This window comes from Opisthocomus hoazin, chromosome 11, assembly GCF_030867145.1.
Source record: "Opisthocomus hoazin isolate bOpiHoa1 chromosome 11, bOpiHoa1.hap1, whole genome shotgun sequence".
Taxonomy (NCBI): Eukaryota; Metazoa; Chordata; class Aves; order Opisthocomiformes; family Opisthocomidae; genus Opisthocomus; species Opisthocomus hoazin.
In genome coordinates, this window is record NC_134424.1 from 4772965 (window position 1) to 4789928 (window position 16964).

Here is a 16964-nt window from a genome sequence, read left to right on the forward strand (position 1 = left end):
TCCAGCACTTAACCCTTTAGCAACTTTCATCAGAAAACTGAGGAGATTCCAGCTAATTGGAAGTTACATTAATCGATTCTCCATAAACAGTGGTTGCATATGAAGAAAATTAAACTGACTACAGAAGGATTTCTGGTCATGGAATGAGAAAGCATTGAAGTTTTTAATCTTTTACTGCATTTATCAACTGTACATCAAATGGCACATTCGTTAGCCCAAAGGGAGTTTTTCTTTCTGGGGGCTCAGTTTTCGAAATGACTCGGTAACTAACAGAAGTAGGCAAAGTTGTGCTTAACTTAAGGCAGTGGTTAGACATCAGGTGGTCGTATCACTTACACTGGCTTGCACAGTTGCTGTGGCTCCTTTGGACTGTGTGTTCCCAGCCTTAGTAGTTTCCAACACAGGTAATTGTGTAGGCGTGCAGGGAAATAGGTTTTCTTCAGATAAACGATGGGGCATAACTTTTTGTTACTTGTGAGTAACTTTTCAGCTTGCCTTTTTTTTTTTTTTTTTTTTTTTTTTTAATATGGTGCACCGTATGCCTGTGCTAAAGTTTGGGCCAGCACAGCTCAGAGAAGTGGAAAAGCTGGGGGAGGGGGCTGCTTCAGCTGTAGGGAATTACACGGATGACTATGGCTTAAGGCTTTAGTCTTGCAAAGAGATTCCTGCTGAATTCAGAGGCTCCACATCCACGGAGATGGGGATATTGAAGGGCATAGTCATGTTACTGCCATTGTGAGACTGTGAATCAACTTAAAGTTACAAGATGGTTGTGGAGAGCATGGTTATTAAAGCCTCAAAGGTAAGAAGATGGTAAAGATTATCTATTATTATTTCTAGTGAATTACAAAAATAAAAATCTATTTGCAGGAAAAGCTGCAGTTTTGAAGTGTCTGCTGGACATTCACAAGATTTTTATGGAGAATGACCCTGCCTACATCCTTAATGATCTCTTCATCACAGACTATTGTATCTGGATTCAAAAAACCAAGTAAGTTCTTAAGTAGTGACTCATGTGGGAAATGTTTTTAGGATACTTCATCTATGAACAAGTATCAGTAAAATCAAAAGAAATGCCATCTCCTATAAATGGAAGTGTGATCAGTCTTTTTCACTTGGTAACCTTGGCTGTCCAATTGTTGTTACTACAGAAGCGAAGACATTCAGTGCAGTTTTTTAATGTAGTGACATCATTGGAGAAGGGAGGGAGGAATTGCATTGTAAACAGAAATGTGAATTTTCATTAATATATTGATGTTTGTGGGGAAAAACAGCTTCTGGGGAATTTTCATTCTATTGTGAGCTTTCTTGGGAACAAAAATGTTTATATAGCACTTACAGAACATTAGGAAAAAGGTTGGAAAACTCCTAGTTCACGATTGAATTTATAACTTCCAGTAGAATTGGCAACTTTCAGTTCTGGTCAGGCGCACGTGCAAACCATTTACATCTGTATGAAACAGTTGATTTATGGACTGTAGCGGTTGCACCAATTGATTATTAACGCCAGAATAAGTGTCACAAATCTCCGTGCGCTGTGTCCTCTTGCCCCTGCAGTTGCTCGCCAGCTCTCTCTCCCTGGCGATACGCTTTGGCTTCCAGTCTGCTTGGGAGGAAGCAGCGGCTCTGCTGCTTCCAGGCAAAGTCCCTACACTTCGCCACTTCTCTGTCTCACCCGTGTTCTTTCAGTGGAGTCAGCGTGGCTTGACTTATTTCCAGAGCCTTGGGAACTCTGCGACCAGACTGGTCAGAAGTACCAGCATGCTTTAATGGCTTAAAACCCAAAGTATTGGCAGGGAAACAGTGAGAAATGGATTCATGAACAAAGCTAGCTGCGTGCTTAAGTCTTAGTAAGCTTTATATTGTTCTTGTAAAATTTATTCTATTTTTCATACAGCTTTTTTCTCCCTCACTTTTTATGTCTTTGCAGCCTTCTCTGAAGGCCCACAAAAGTCCACGTATGAATTGCAAGTAATACTTCTCTGAAAAGAAAGGCCTTACTAATATAAACACAGAAAATGCCATTGTCGCGTTTGTTAATACAGCAACATACAGACTCGTAAAACAATGATTAAAACTGATCTTTGCATTCCAGCTCACAATTTAATGAGAGACTGTGGGAGAAAAAATAACTTCATAAGTGTGAAAGACCAAAGAAGCAGTGAGGGGATATAGAGGGAACTTGGCAATAATCGTGATCAGAAAGGGGGACGTGAAAGAGAATTGAGCCAGCTTGTGTAGGCTGTACGTTGTGGTGTGGCCTTACCAGTGCTTCGAAGAGAATTACAGGCCTTCAGTTCGTAGCTGCTTGTTGCATGTTGTGTAGACATTGTTGATTCTTATTCTTCTCTATACGCTTTCAATGACTACGTTACTACAGGAGAACAATGCACAAAATGTCCTAAAGCAACTGCTGGTGTTTCCAAATGTTTTGACTCATCAATCCTGATTAATTACAGGAACAGCCAGTTCATTCTACACAGTCATTTTTGAGGAGGCCTTTTTGGCCACTCCTTCAATAGAAGTATGGGGAAATCAATGTTCAGGTTGAAGTTGAGTTGAAAAAGTGCAGTGAATGAAGAAGAGGAAAGTTATTTCGTGCATCTTTCACAAAGAGATGAGTCGTAAGACAGTAATATCACTGCTGCCCATATCATTGAATATAATGTCTAGCAAGTCAGTCATAAAACCCAAGGCTTTCTTTAAATACAGCAGAGGAAAATGTATGGTAGATAGAAGTGACTGATACATTAACACATTTACTCCCAGACGCATACATTATGTACTGGTTATGCAGAACTGACAGCTTCTGGAAAGAGGGCAATTAAGCTATCTTATTGGTATAATGACATGGCACAATAGTTGTCTGTCATTAGGAGAACAAGAGAAGGAGGAACTGCAGAAACTATTCCTATTTTTAGGGTCTGAATCAGGAAAGCATTTAAGCATATGCTTAAGTAATTCCTGTTCAGTTTAGCAGTGAAGCATGTGCTTGAAGTTGAGCATGTGTGAAGTGAACGGGAACACTTTGATTTTTGCCTTATGTTGAAGGGAACAACAAAGTTCACTTGTCATTCAGAGAAATACCCGAACAGATACAGAAATGGGTGGCGACTTGTAAGAACAAGGGTTCCCAGCTCCCCAAGGTGACTAAGGCATCTGGAGAGGGGGGTGGTACATCTTCCATTCCAGGGCAAGAAGGTTATGACATCCCTCTGGTAATTGACCTTGTGGTGAAACAGTTTTGGGAGGGAAAGGTATCTGTGGGTATTTTTGTGGTGGTCTTTCAGTGAAGTTATTTGCATGTCTGATCAGTCTGGATACTTTCTCTGTTTTGTTTCTTAGCTATTCTGTACTTCATGCAAGATTTACTAACTTTCTTCGTCTCCATTTTCTCCTCTTTTCATAGCTGTAGTCCCAGGGTGTTCTCAAAATCTGTGAAGCATTTCTCTTTTCTTTCCCTCTTTCCCTGGTATGTAACCAAGCCCTAGTGGAGGCTGGGGCCTCTTTGTTTCAACAGTTAAAACAGATGGTAGATTCTTTTTAGTGAAGAATCTGGGCATTTGAGGAACAGCTGGAAGCAAGCTTTTTAGCTCACCTGTGCTGGCTGAGAGAAGTCTTGAGAGCGGTAGGTTTAGAAAAACGTTTGGCACGGACAAAAATGTAATGGGTGTATCAGGTGGTGGTAAGCATGCAGTCCTATTCCAGATCAAGCCTCCAGGAGGGGAATGCCACTGGTAGGTACTAGCTTTTAGGTATTCAGTGTGGAAACAAAAACCTTGTAGCTAACGGTGTGTCAGTAGCTGATTACAAATTTGGTTTGAGATCATAGTTTGGGTGTGACTAAATTAGATGAATAAGTGAATGTGTCACTGGGCTGGCAAAAGATGGTTTATTTTAAGCACAGTATATCTGGAATTGGAAATTATTAAGCTGCTGAATAAAACACATGCAGGTGGCTAATAGTCAATTGGGTATGGTGGGTAGAAGCCAGTTCTTTAATTATAAATAATTTTTTTCCAGAAAAATTATTTCATTCAGAGAAAAGTGGATTCCTAGACGTCTTAGACGATGCAAGATATTAACAAGTGTAGCTAAAATTTCATCCTCCTGTGTGCAATCATAAAGCTACTTTTTTACCTGCTTTCTAGGTTTCTAGTAACTCTCTTTGAGCTGCTTGTGAAGTTGCTGTTAATAATTTGATCTACTGTATAAAGTGGCACGTAAAATCCTTTTAACTGTTCATTGGGTTTTGAAGAAAGGGAGCATGTTCCTCAGCAACACTTATCAGCAAAGAGGGAAAAGTAAATGTTAACCTGGGTAACAAAAGCTAGACAAAGATCTACGGAGGCAGCTTGTAGTAAATCTCGGCAGGTGGTGTCAACGTTTATGTTGAAAAGCCAGATGCAGCCAGATGGAAAATTGCATCTTTAACCCCTGAGGTCATAATGACATGTCATCACTTCATTTGATCCCCCTGCTAAGTGAGCTTATCATCCACCCTGCTGTCACTTCTGTTATTACTTTCATTTCCATAATAAAATTAAATTTAATTTGTCTGGTTTGCATACTCTTTTTTTTCTTTAGGTCAGAGCTTTTACAAACCGCAGTGATACATACAGCAGCCTCTTTAATGTGAAGTTGTAACTGAATTTCCATTAGAAGTGTGAGCTTTTCTCCATCTTTCACGCCTTACTCTGAGCAGAAAGAGCTTTGGGGAAACCACTGGTTATCTGATGGCTGCTAAGACCAGGGGAATCTAGAGGTGTGGGTTTGTTGCAAGAGAACTTCTTCCCTGCTGCCGGAGGGGAGTTGTGTGTCTGTGACCCCACAGGAGTTGTCGTGTATAGAAGTCCAAGCAGTTTACCCACTGCCTCTTGCTGTGCTGAGGTTCCTTTGTGTAGCCTGACAGCTTTCGCCAGTGCTTTGTATTCCCCTTTGTGCCAGTCTCTGTTCACATTGCTTTTTGTTGTCCGCTCTTGTACGTGTGTGCCTGCTGGTAGCTGGGCAGTCTGGTGCCTGCTGGCCATGACATGAGTGGCCAGGTGAAGGGCTGAACGACTTCTGTGACTCCTTGTCGAGGCAGGCAGTGAAGTGCATCCTGTTCTGCATCCCTACATAACAGAACAATTCAGCCCATGCTGATTTAAAATATTTTTACCTAAAATTTAAATACATATTTAGTTTTAAACATGTACCACTGCAGTATTAGTAAATGTATCTTTTCTGTTCTCCTGGATTGGAGGTGAAGTCGTGAGTGTTCCCAGCAGTTTTCCAAGGGTTGGTACACTTGCTTATGCAGAGTTATATAGCTGTGTACTTCTCAAAGTCTTATGGGTATGAGGAATGCAGGAGAATAAGGTGTTTGATTCTATGTAATTTGCATTATATTTTTCATTATCTCTATTTTTCTACTTCTTAACTTACCATCTCACATTTTATTCATGATCTGTTCTACTGTAAAAAATTACAGAATCATTTTGTGTTGCGTGTTGCAGTAGCTCTAACTTGCACAGTGAAAGTAAGAGTAATGTTGAGATGAGCTGTGTGTCCTGTGGAACTGCATCTGCAGCTTGATTTGCTATAGTGCTGTATAGGCCGCTGTAAGGTATGCGTGCTCTGTAGTCGCACCTTCACGTGTAAATATCTGTGCTCCGCAACCTAAGACAAATGTAATCTTGCTAATTTTGGTGACTGTAGGTGTAACCTGCCAGTTCAAGCACGGACTGTTTGCTTTAGAGTAAAAACCGGGATTCCCGGTGGCATTTATCCAGTCTCTGTAGAAGCTGCTATCTTTGCTGCAGCTAACTAAATTAAAGCTAAGTCAGATATTGTTGTATTTGCTTCTTTTGATTTGCAGGTGACACATACCCTAAAAGATAGGCTGGCTCATAGGTCTGTTTTCCTTTTCATCTCTTTGTTTTAATCGAAACCTAGTCCTTGTTACAACATAATTACCTGCTCTGAAGCCAGCAGGGAGCTGCTGCTTTATGTGTAGGGTGTGAAGTTCTCTAAATAAATGTAGGTTTAATTACGTTCACAGCATGTCATTGAGGTGAGGAGATTGACTCCGATTGTTCAGCCCCCCCTTTTCTTTTCTCCAGGTTTTCTGAATTACTGTTTTAATCAATGTAGTGTAATGTGGGCCTGAAGTGTTAAGGTCTGATGTTGCAAAGGCATTAAGGAGCCCAGGTCTTTCAGGAGGGGGAAAAAAAAATCCGTGAGATTTAGGATTTTTACTGCCTGTCTCGCATCAGATCTTAAAGTGCACAAGGAAGTAAGGAGCTCAACCTTCAGCATCATGGTTTCAGTCCATTGCATTGGTTAAAGTTTGGTAGAGGGAAGATCACTAGATGTTCATTCTGACCTCTTTCTTGGCTTTAACTGACTTTAAATATTTATTTTACGAGTCATCATGTCTTTATGTTTGCAGAAAAGAACGGGTTTGAATGTGTAAGACAGCTTACTAACATTTTTTGAAAACATGCATTTGGTAATCAGAGTAGTGCTGATAGTTTGACTGCTGTTGTGCCCATTTAGACACACTGTACCATGCAATCCAGCAGCCTCTCTTCAGTTCATGTAAGTATTTGCATAGCTGTATAGGTCTGTTATTAATTTACATGAAGTCCTCTCTTGTATAGAGCATCTTATTTATTTTCCCTGTATCTTGTTACACATACCAACTCCCCTATATCCTATGCTATGCTTGCTTTGTAGGGCAAAAAGCATTTGAGAACAGGTCATGTATGACAGCCTTCCAGAAAGAATTGCCCTAAGCTTTTGCTAGATTTGGGAAAATAATTTGTAATGTACAACATCTATATGATCTTTAAATGAATGTAAATAGAATTTTAATGTATATTTCAACTGTATGCTAAAATTATTTGTGAAACTGATCATCCATCTGCAAACTCAGATAATTTTACCTGGTTATTGTTTGCTAAGATCTGGAGAACTTTTCAAAGTGTTTCAAAGTATGTGGAAACTATTTTCGTTGTGCCATTTTTGCAGCTGTTTCTTCTTGGCGTTTTTGTTTTCTTTAGTGGTTTTGTAAAGCTCAAAATAATTGACTAGAGGAAAAACAGGATTTTAAAAAATCTTTTGGTCTTTGCTTTTTTGCTGCTTGTAGGGTTGATGTTCATTGAAGGCCAGTTCACTCTTTGTGGCATTGCCATGTCGCTAGGAATAACCCAGCTGTACCGTCTGAAACTCAGGACTGTGCTGCTAAATGAAGGGCGAATAGAGTAACTCTTGTTGACTGTGCATCTCTGCTCTGAAAATATTAGGTACAGACAGGGAGGATTCAGGAATGGAACTATCCTAAAAGGTTTTCACATAGTGTACTACTAACATGCTAGTTTATTATAAATTTTCGAGCTGTAATGAGGGGGGGGGTTGTTAACAGATAAGCAAAATTAATCAGTGCTTTAAAGTGTTCTCAAATGTTAGAGCAATATGCTAATTTTCAGCTGTTAACCTCCTGAATTCAGCAGCCATGGTTCAGAAGAATAAAGGCATAAGCAGTAATATATTACAGAATCACAGAATAGTAGGGGTTGGAAGGGACCTCTGTGGGTCACCCAGTCCAACCCTCCTGCCAAAGCAGAGTCACCTACAGCAAGCTGCACAGGACCTTGTCCAGGCGGGTCTTGAACATCTCCAGAGAAGGAGACTCCACAACCTCCCTGGGCAGCCTGTGCCAGGGCTCCGTCACCCTCAGAGGGAAGAAGTTCTTCCTCGGGTTCAGCTGGAGCTTCCTCTGCTTCAGTTTGTGCCCGTTGCCCCTTGTCCTGTCACTGAGCACCACTGAAAAGAGCCTGGCCCCGTCCTCCTGACACCCACCCTGAAGATATTTGTGAGCATTTATAAGGTCCCCTCGCAGCCTTCTCTTCTTCAGGCTGAACAAGCCCAGTTCCCTCAACCTCTCCTCGTAGGGGAGATGTTCCAGTCCCCTCATCATCCTTGTAGCCCTCCACTGGACTCTCTCCAGTCACTCCTCATCTTTCTTGAACTGGGGAGCCCAGAACTGGACACAGTACTCTAGATGAGGCCTCACCAGGGCAGTGTAGAGGGGAAGGAGAACCTCCCTCGTCCTGCTGGCCACACTCTTCTTGATGCATATTCTAGATGAAAATCCTGCTTCTTGGCTCCATGGGATTAAACTGGTTTGTACAGTATGTTTAAAGCACTTAATTTCAGTTAAGAATTTAGGAAGAATACACCTCGTAGTATAGTATGTTGTGTGCATTACAGTTTCATGGTCAACTGTATTCTGCTTTGGCTGCAGTTTAGGTTTTACTTCACCTTCTTTGCTGCCCATGTTAACCTTAGCTTAGCGAAGGCTGTGGTAATTTCAGATTTGATAAAAACTCAAGTATTCAAAGTAGGTGGTGCAGAGAAAAGCCAAATTGCTTTCGCATTGCTGCTTTGAAAGCAGTCTTGCTATTAGCATATGCTTTTGGCATATGTTCTGATGTAGCCAGTTATGTTATTTATCAGGTAGTGTAACAACTCCGTCGCCACCATCGCAAAATCTCTTCTTTTGATCTAGCTTGTAGTTAGAGGATTATTATTTTCACTCTCCTTTTTTAATGGTATTGTCATTGTGGGTGCACTGAAGCCACTTCATTCCCTGCCCCCACCCCTTCCATCAACAACTTGTTGATTTTGGAGATGGAGATTTATAATTTTAAGGCTATTCTTTCCTTTGCTGTTTTGCCTTAAGAGCCATACAGGTAAAAGATGTAAACAAAAAAAAATATCTTGGTGCTGCTTATGATGACACTTTCTCGCTGAACCAAGAAAGCTGTGTTTTATCTGGTTACGTAGGCTGGCTTCACCCCTATGGTCCTGTGATGACTTGCTGTAGTAGCTCATGACTGCAATCCCCAGTTATTGTAATTCCTTCTTAGCAGACTTTACAAGCTGGCATGAGTACTGCTGGCAGCCTGTTCAGCATGCAGCAGTGCATTTGCTTACTGCTTCGAGTAGTCATGCTGCATTAGGTTTGCTTTTCATTCACTACTTTGGTGGCCTGTAGTGGCATATTAACTTTCAGATGTCCCAGCTGGTTTTCAAGCTTTTACCAATAATGGGAGTGGCCACTTCACATGGTCTCTTTGCAGGCTTTTTGAGGTTCAGTTTATGTATATTTCACTTTGCCTACCACCAACTGTAGGAGTTACCTATGTCCATGTTCTAAGAAATATTGAAAATGGAAAAAAAAAAGGGAAAAGACAGGTAGGTTTTTGTTGCTTTGTAAAGTTAAGATTATCCATTGTTTGCAGAGTTTTTGTCGAGGTACTGTCCAGGATCTTTAACAACCTGCAAGAAAATACAGTATATGTCTTTTTAGATAAAAATTTTTGGTGACGTTAAAAGTTATTTATTTAAAGGTAGAAAATGAATTGCAGACTAACCCAGATTGGCAATATGTGCTTATCTGAACAGCACGCATTTTGATACAATCAAGTATAAGATGGCACATTCACAATAAAAGATTGTAGATCGTAGTTATGAATTGGAGAATATAAGGCTGTTGAGGGCAGCAGCTCCAGAAAAATAGGCTGGGTCATGCTTGAGAATAGTTTCAGACTGAGCACGCACTTATGTCTGAGCAGGTATAAGAGCATGAGTACAGTCTTCAGCTGAAGAAGCAGAATAGTGTCATTTGGGAGAAGGAAGTGGCATGACCTTAGAACGCATCATTTGTGAGACTGTGCTAAAACACAGACTGATTCTAATGTCTATTCAAAAAGATGATGAAAAATAGAAAGAGTTGGGAATAAAAGGGTTCCGTGAACATACATGTCTGAATGAACTATGTTATCGCGAGAGACTGAATAAACTCAGGAGTTCATTGATAAGAAAGTTAAAGGTTGATTTGGACTTGTCTGCAAGTATGATGGGACAGAGGTTTCGCTTTTTAGCCATTGCATAGTATAACAAAAAAGAATTACAAATAAAATCCATCTAGTTGAACAGAAAGAGGAAAAATTCAGACAGCAATAAGTTTTCATGTTTTCCTAGTGAAGGGTAATTATGGGTTGGCTCATTCTCCCTTGGTTGTTGGGTAACTCCATACTGTCTTACTTGTTTCCAACAAGATAGCATAGCTCAAAAAAATACCGAAAGGTTCAAACACTGGCTATGGGTCTGGTACAGAAAGGGTTTGAGATTCTGAGCAGTTTATTATGCTACTAATTGAGCCTTTTCTAGGCTTACGAGAGGAGATGCTATCATTTTGCTTGAAACTTATAGAAGAGTTTACCAATTTATCAAAGAGTACGTTGACTGTTGGTGCATGAGTTTGGTAGAGAACCCAGATTTATTTATTTTCATCCCAAGTCATCTGCTCTTAATCTTCAGATCACAGTTCTTTGATTTAAAAATAGTAACTAATAATTTGCAAGCACATTATATATGTCTCCACTGTCACTGCTTTGATCCATGTTTTTAATACAGTTTCTTTTTGTTTACTGTCATCTTGAGCTGCCGTGCCTCTCATTAAAAGTTGCATCTTATTTAAGGCCCGAGCTGTCACTTCAATTGTCTGTAAAGCAATAGGTGCACAGAGAGCACTTTGTAAATAACAATACCCAACTAATGTAATATACTGACTTAAGAGGCTTAAAGCAAAACACTGTTTGCCCTGAAGGCTGAAAAATGTGGTAGACAGGTGGATAGAATACCAGAAATTCCCCTTTATATATGTTTGAGCAAGCCCTGTAAAACACGGATTTTTAACAAGGGATTTAATGTCTCCTCCCAGCTGCTAGTGGCAGCTTCCTTTGATGTTTTTCCTCTCCTTTCCTCTGTTGTTTTTTTTCGATTTATTCCATCACTTTGCTATAGCTCATATTCCTTCAGGCTGTGCCTGAATGCACCTTGCTGTGGGTAGAGAAGGCAAAGAAGAAAGCCATTCTTTTTCCCCCTCAGGCTACTGCTTTGATTTTCCAAAGTTGTTGGGAGGCAGTTCCTATCTGCCTACAGAAGGGTCAGCGATCTGTGTCATGTCTTTTTCAGTCAGCACATCTCAGCTGACTCTTGTTCTGTTCTGACGCGGGGAAGGATGAGCTCGTGTAGTTGTTGCCTTGCTGAGCAGGTGGGGTGTGCAGCGTGATCAAAGCCGAGAGCCGATCTGCAGGCTGCTGACGTCTCCCTGTTGTGTTCCCAACCCCGTCAGTCGCTGGCTTGGGCTCTTCCACCTGCCTCTTGCAGTGGTGGCCCCATAAATCTCAAGACAGAACAGAGGTAGAATGAGAGAGCAGAAGTGATGAGTAAGATGATGATTTAGGCTGTGGCCTGACGCCCACTCCCCACCATTCCCTGGGGACTCCTTGTAAGAACAGGGCAGCGTGGGCCAGCTACGTGACGCTGTGTGCACGGCCTGCGAGTTTCCCCATCGCGGTCAGGAAGCCAGATCTGCAGCCAGTTCAGGGGTAGTTACGACTACTCATAAGAGGCACGATCACGCTCCAGAGCATCTGATACTAGGTGCCCCATGAACACAACAGGGTGAGGGGGGGAGAAGATGGGAGCAGGCTGTTCAGTTTAGGCCCTTGCAAAAATCTGATTTCCTGCCAGGAATTTGCAGGATGCTCAGATTTGGTGTCTTCCTGTGTTCAGATTGTGTGAGTTGAGGATGGACTGCGAGTGGGAAGGCTACAGGTGGTGTTTTCCCTTCAAGCGTGAAGAGTGTCAGAGTTAAAATTCTGATCAACCTCGCTAGGACTTTTGGTGTTCAGTGGATAAACTCCATTGTGAAGAGGTAGGATTGTGTTGGAGCAGTTGTGTTTGTCATTTACCTTTAAGCTTGTCCGTTGTCATGGTTGTTATTTTTGTAATGCATTACTAGCATTGTCCTAACACTAAAAGTCACATCATCTGCACTGCTTTACGTCAGTACCGTTCATTCCCATCTTGTAATACAAGTTGTGTCATTTACAGTGGTAGGAGTGCTATCTTCTAGATCACCAGCAGTGATGGTGAAGACCAAGTTCTAGGTAACGGCTGTTCAGAAATTCGAGGGAGACGGGGCTAATGTAGAACAATTGTCAGCATTCCATTTCTGTAATGCAGCCAGTACTTACTATCACGTTATAAAATCTGTTGCTTTCTCTGTGCCTGTTCCGTGGTGAGTTATCTATTCATCTTTCGTTATTTGTGTTTATCATATATAACTTTGGAAGCTGTGCCATTGTTAGATGCTTGGACTGGCTGCAACTTACTGAAGCTATTTTGGCAACACTGAGCTGCTTCTAAGCTCAGTTAGAGTGTTCTTAAAACATATAAATACTGTGCAGTTTCTTTTTATAGTCCAATATTAATTCTAAGTCTGTTTTCCCTTATGAATATTTTCATAGTATCATCTGCATAAGTAAGCTGTGCTTGATTTCTTTTATAATCCATGGTATGTTTGGTTTCGACTTACCAAGAAGACCAAGTAATGAAAGTAAGATGTTGTATTGGAAAGCTTCATCTTTTTTTTTAAATATTTATAAATGTGAAGTTCAGCTCATGCAGTATTTAGATTCATTATGAAAGAAGCACTGTGGAGTTTCAGAATAAATATGGAGGGAAAGTCACTTGAAATATTCAGACTTATTAACATAAAAGAAGTCACTTAAATTGAAACGATGGTGCTATGTTTTATATTTGATTTATGGTTAAACTGTAATACTTTAAGTGATGTAGATAGCAGTTCATGTTTACAAGACTGCAAGCTGGATTGTAGTGTATGTATATCATTCTCTTAGTTTTAGGATTCGCATAATGCCCTTTGAAAGCCAGAATTTCAAGATGAAAGCATTTTATGTTCCCCTTAAACCCATTGGATTCTTCCCCATCAGCCATTGTTTTATGGTCCAGGGCTGCTTTCTGTCACTTGAAGATAAGCGGTGGGTTTCTCTTGTCAAAAGTAGTCTCATTATGCTGGATTTCTGCTCTTCTAATCCTGGCAATTTAAAGTGGTGGCATCTTGCTTACAGGGAGATGTATTTTCCAGACTGCTTTTTGAACCCGGTGCTCCCTTTTTTCCAGTGTGGTTTTCCTGTATTTAAGATACAGATATGGTGTGCAGCGAATGCTTTTCCAGTGTCCACTTTGTCTGATGTCTGCAAGGAAGGGAGGAAAGAAAAGATTCTGTAAACTTCCTACAAACCCAAGCCTCGTGCCCTGATCTCTTCCCCACGTCCTTTGACAGCTCCGGCGGGCGCGAGGCAGCGCGGGCGATGCCTGGGCTTGGCTCTGCCCAGCTGGTTGGTCTGCGCGTCCCGTGGCCTCGCACCGAGCCGCCGCGCGCTGCCTGTGTTCTGCCGGCCTCTTCTCATGAGGGACATTATTTTTGATCTACCTCTGCTTATTTTCATGAAGTGTGTAGGGATTTAAAGATTTCTTTTGTTTTTAACCTCTAATTTGCTCTTAAATTTGATTGAAGTTGCCTGGTATTTCCAAGAGTTGTTAGAAAGGAAAGAATTAACCATAAATACAGACAGGGACAGTAAAACTGTGTAAACCTAAGCTAATTAGGCTAAAAATTGAACTCTATCCTCCTGAGAAATGGAAAGAATGATTTCTTACCTGCAGTTGCATAAAATAGCTTGAATAGATTGAGCACATCTTATTTTAGCAGCTGGCTTTTCATGAGGAAGTGTAGAAATTAAGCGGTTCTGGTGCTGTGTTGTGGAGATGGTTTCTTTCCTTCCTACGAAGACAGTGGTTAATCTAGTCCTAAATCATGTGAAAAAATGTTGTGTTGTTTCTGTTGTGTTTACACTCATCTGTCTTTCTTTAGCTGCAGATAATGTAGAAGATTAGTTAAAGTTTAGGTCAATTTTTACCTGAATCCTGAAGAAAATGGTCCTGTTTCTCCTTCACTAACACATTAAATTCAGCTTTGCTCTTGTATTATCTTCCATACTCATTGATCAGGGCTAATGAGATTTTAATGGGAGCTATTTATTGGTTCTACCTCTTACTATAAAAATGTATAATAAACTAAGCACACGAAACTGTTGAATGGTGCTGTTTGTGTTTATCTCGCTGGCTGTTGATTGTGCTGCCTATTCTGTGATTCTTTCAGATCTCCTGAGCCAGGTGGGGTTATGATGAGCTAACCAGCTACTAAAGGCTGCAAAGAGTGATTTAGTGAATGTTGCTGTCCTGGTTTTGGCTGGGACAGAGTTCATTTTCCTCCCAGGAGCTGCTGTGTTTTGGATTTAATACAAGAAGAATGTTGATAACCCTGATGTTTTCAGTTGTTGCTGTGAAATCAAGGACTTTTTCCAGTTTCTCATACTCAGCTAATGAGCAGGTGTGCAGGAAATGGGAGAGAGCATGGCCGGACAGACAGCTGAGCTGGAAATACTCTGCACCGTGGACGTCGTGCTCAGTTTATGAGTGGAGGTTGGCCGGGGCACAGGGAGCTCTGCTCTTCTTGTTTCCCTGAGTTCGAATCCTTTCTTGTCCAGGAGTTCAGACTTCTCCGGGAATTCGTTTATTTCAGGAGTTCTGCAAAATTCTCAAAAATTCATGAGTCTGGTGTTCCGCGATCACTGCTCAGGGACTGGCTGCAGATTGGTTGTCGAGGAGTGAGAAAAACTGTATTGTGTGTAGTTTCTTTTGCATATTCATCATTATCATCATTAGAAGTATTATTAGTATTAGTATTTCCTTTGTTGTGTTATGACTGTCTTTCGCTCAACCCAGGAGTTTCCCCTTTTGTCCATTTCTCCTCCCCATGCTATTGAGGAGAACGGGGCAGGGGTGGGCGAGCGGCTGTCAGGTGCCAGTTAAACTCCGACATTTGCACGGTCATCTTTCGGTTTAACTGAGACAGTAAGGAATTTTGTGGGTAGAGGTGCCATTTTTTGAAGAAGGGCTGTAAGCTAGGTTTTAGACTTTTCTGTTCATTAGGAACCGGTCATATGAGAATAAAAGAATATTATCTGTGCTCTTCTGAATGAGTGCCTTTTTGTTTCCGTGGAAGGGTCGCCCCTTGGTTCAAGCGCTGTGTGTAGTTTCTTTCCCACTTCATGCCTCGAACTTCAGGATAGTATTGTTATGCTTGAACTTTTAGCCACGTTTCACTGTAGAGAATGGTGGTGTTCCCAGAGCTCAATGAAATAAAATCTGTGCGTAGTTTCCCCAAGCCTGTGGGGAAGTGGGGTAAAGGGTTTATAAGGTTCTTTGCAATAAAGCCAGTGTAAAGTTAGGTTCATTGCTGCAGTCTGTAATACAGCAGTGTGTGTACAGATGGGCAAAGTGGTTGTCACTGTCTGCTAGAAGTTACCAAGACTCTGGGCTTTCTGCTATGAATTTCTTTCAGAACTTGGAGTATTTTTGTTCACTGATTCTGAGCCTGCTTTTTCCAAACTATTTCACTATGGTTGGAGGTCATCGACTGGTGTATAACTTCAAGCACTCATTAGCATTCACCTTGAAAGTGAAATAAAAAATGGTGAAATATGGCATCTCATATAAAACACATGCTAAAAGGAGTAATTGAGTCTTAGTCTCTTATCTCCAGGCAGATTTTGAGACTTGTGTTCTTTTGTAACCCATGACTTTTTAAGGAGTAGCTGCAGCAAATGGCTGGTGTGTTTAGTGTGATGAGTTTCTTATTGTTGCAGCTAAATAGCCATTTGTAAGGATTCTTCTCCTGGAGGATTTTTTTGTTATCTAATCTCATTGTTTGACCATTTATGCTGTTTTGTGTGTGTTAACTTTACATGTTTCTACATTAACGAAGTCTGCTTTTGCATTCAATGCCATCATCGTTGTCACTTCTGTGTTTTACCAGTCCGGGTTGATCAAACATAGGCTCTTTTGTGTCCTGAATATTTTATTAAAACCATTTGTTTTTCAATTCTGCATCATAATAATTAAATCATTGTATTCTTTTTTTCCTTCTAGCTGTGTGAAATTGTATGTCAGATGTGGAGGGGTGTTTGACTTTGTTAGTTGCCTTTCCGAAGGAAGCATGCTACTATTGGTCTAAAGCCCTGAAGTTTAAGTTATGTTAGGGTAATGCAAGAGTATGTGTCTCCCTCCCACTTTATCCTCCACGCCTGGGTGTCAGAATATGCTGTTCCAGTGGTTAACGGTGTTGCTTAATAGGGTGTGCTCAATTGCCAGCTTCAAGAGCCTTTTCCCAAAGGTCAGCAGTTTGGTTGCTCAAGCAGCTGTGCAGGTCTATATAGAAGCTGCCATCTGAATTTTAGATTGAAGAACAATTCATTTTCTTCCCAGGTATATATAAGAATAGTTGGATGCTTTCTCATCTGTGTCATTCTTGTATGAGCGTTCTTGTCTTTTGATACCATGTTTGGCTGTCACTTGTCAAGCTCCCTTGAAGCAGAAGGCTCAAGCAGTAGACTTACTGCCACAGGGATATTAATTTTCATCAAAATCATGACAGGGTTCATGTGGGAAGTTAATGTTGGCATTGTCAAGGGACTGAACGTTGAACAATATGTCTTCGTACCCATTGTGTCTGGACAGATAAGGCTTGGGCTGAAAGACAGTGATCTGTGGAGTCCAGCAAGAACCACTCTGGGCAGAGCAAAAGGAAGATGGTCTGAAGGGTGCAGAGGGTCCGTCCCTTTTGCAGGTGCCGTTTTGTTCACCAGCAACAGTCCATGCAGAAACGTCAGAGTCTGTCTTCAGCCAGTCTTGTGGCAAGGCAGATAATGTCATTATCCCTTACATTTCAACTGACATTTCAGTCTCTTGCAGATACTAAATTTACACATCCTCTGTATCTGAACTGCTGAGGCTCTGCTTTGGGATATCTGGTGATGTCTGCGATAATATGAACTCTAGAATTGTCTTAATACTTGTGCTGCCTCTGGCTAAAAGAATAATTGTGGGAAATTGTAAGCAATGCTGCCAAATATGTAACGTGGAACGCATTTGAAGTGGTTATGCTCTTGGGTGGTTGTATTGCTTGTTATCTTACC

At 41.1% G+C, this 16964-nt stretch overlaps 1 protein-coding gene across 4 annotated transcripts in view; it reads left to right on the plus strand.

The window, feature by feature from the left end:
• The window catches only part of SHQ1 (SHQ1, H/ACA ribonucleoprotein assembly factor), a 54347-nt gene that overhangs the window by 29666 nt on the left and 7717 nt on the right, over nt 1-16964 (plus strand). For all 4 annotated transcript variants that reach the window (XM_075432619.1, XM_075432620.1, XM_075432621.1 and 1 more), the window contains one exon: nt 871-991. In XM_075432619.1, the coding sequence (XP_075288734.1) occupies nt 871-991 (121 nt within the window). The remainder of the gene's footprint in view (nt 1-870; nt 992-16964) is intronic.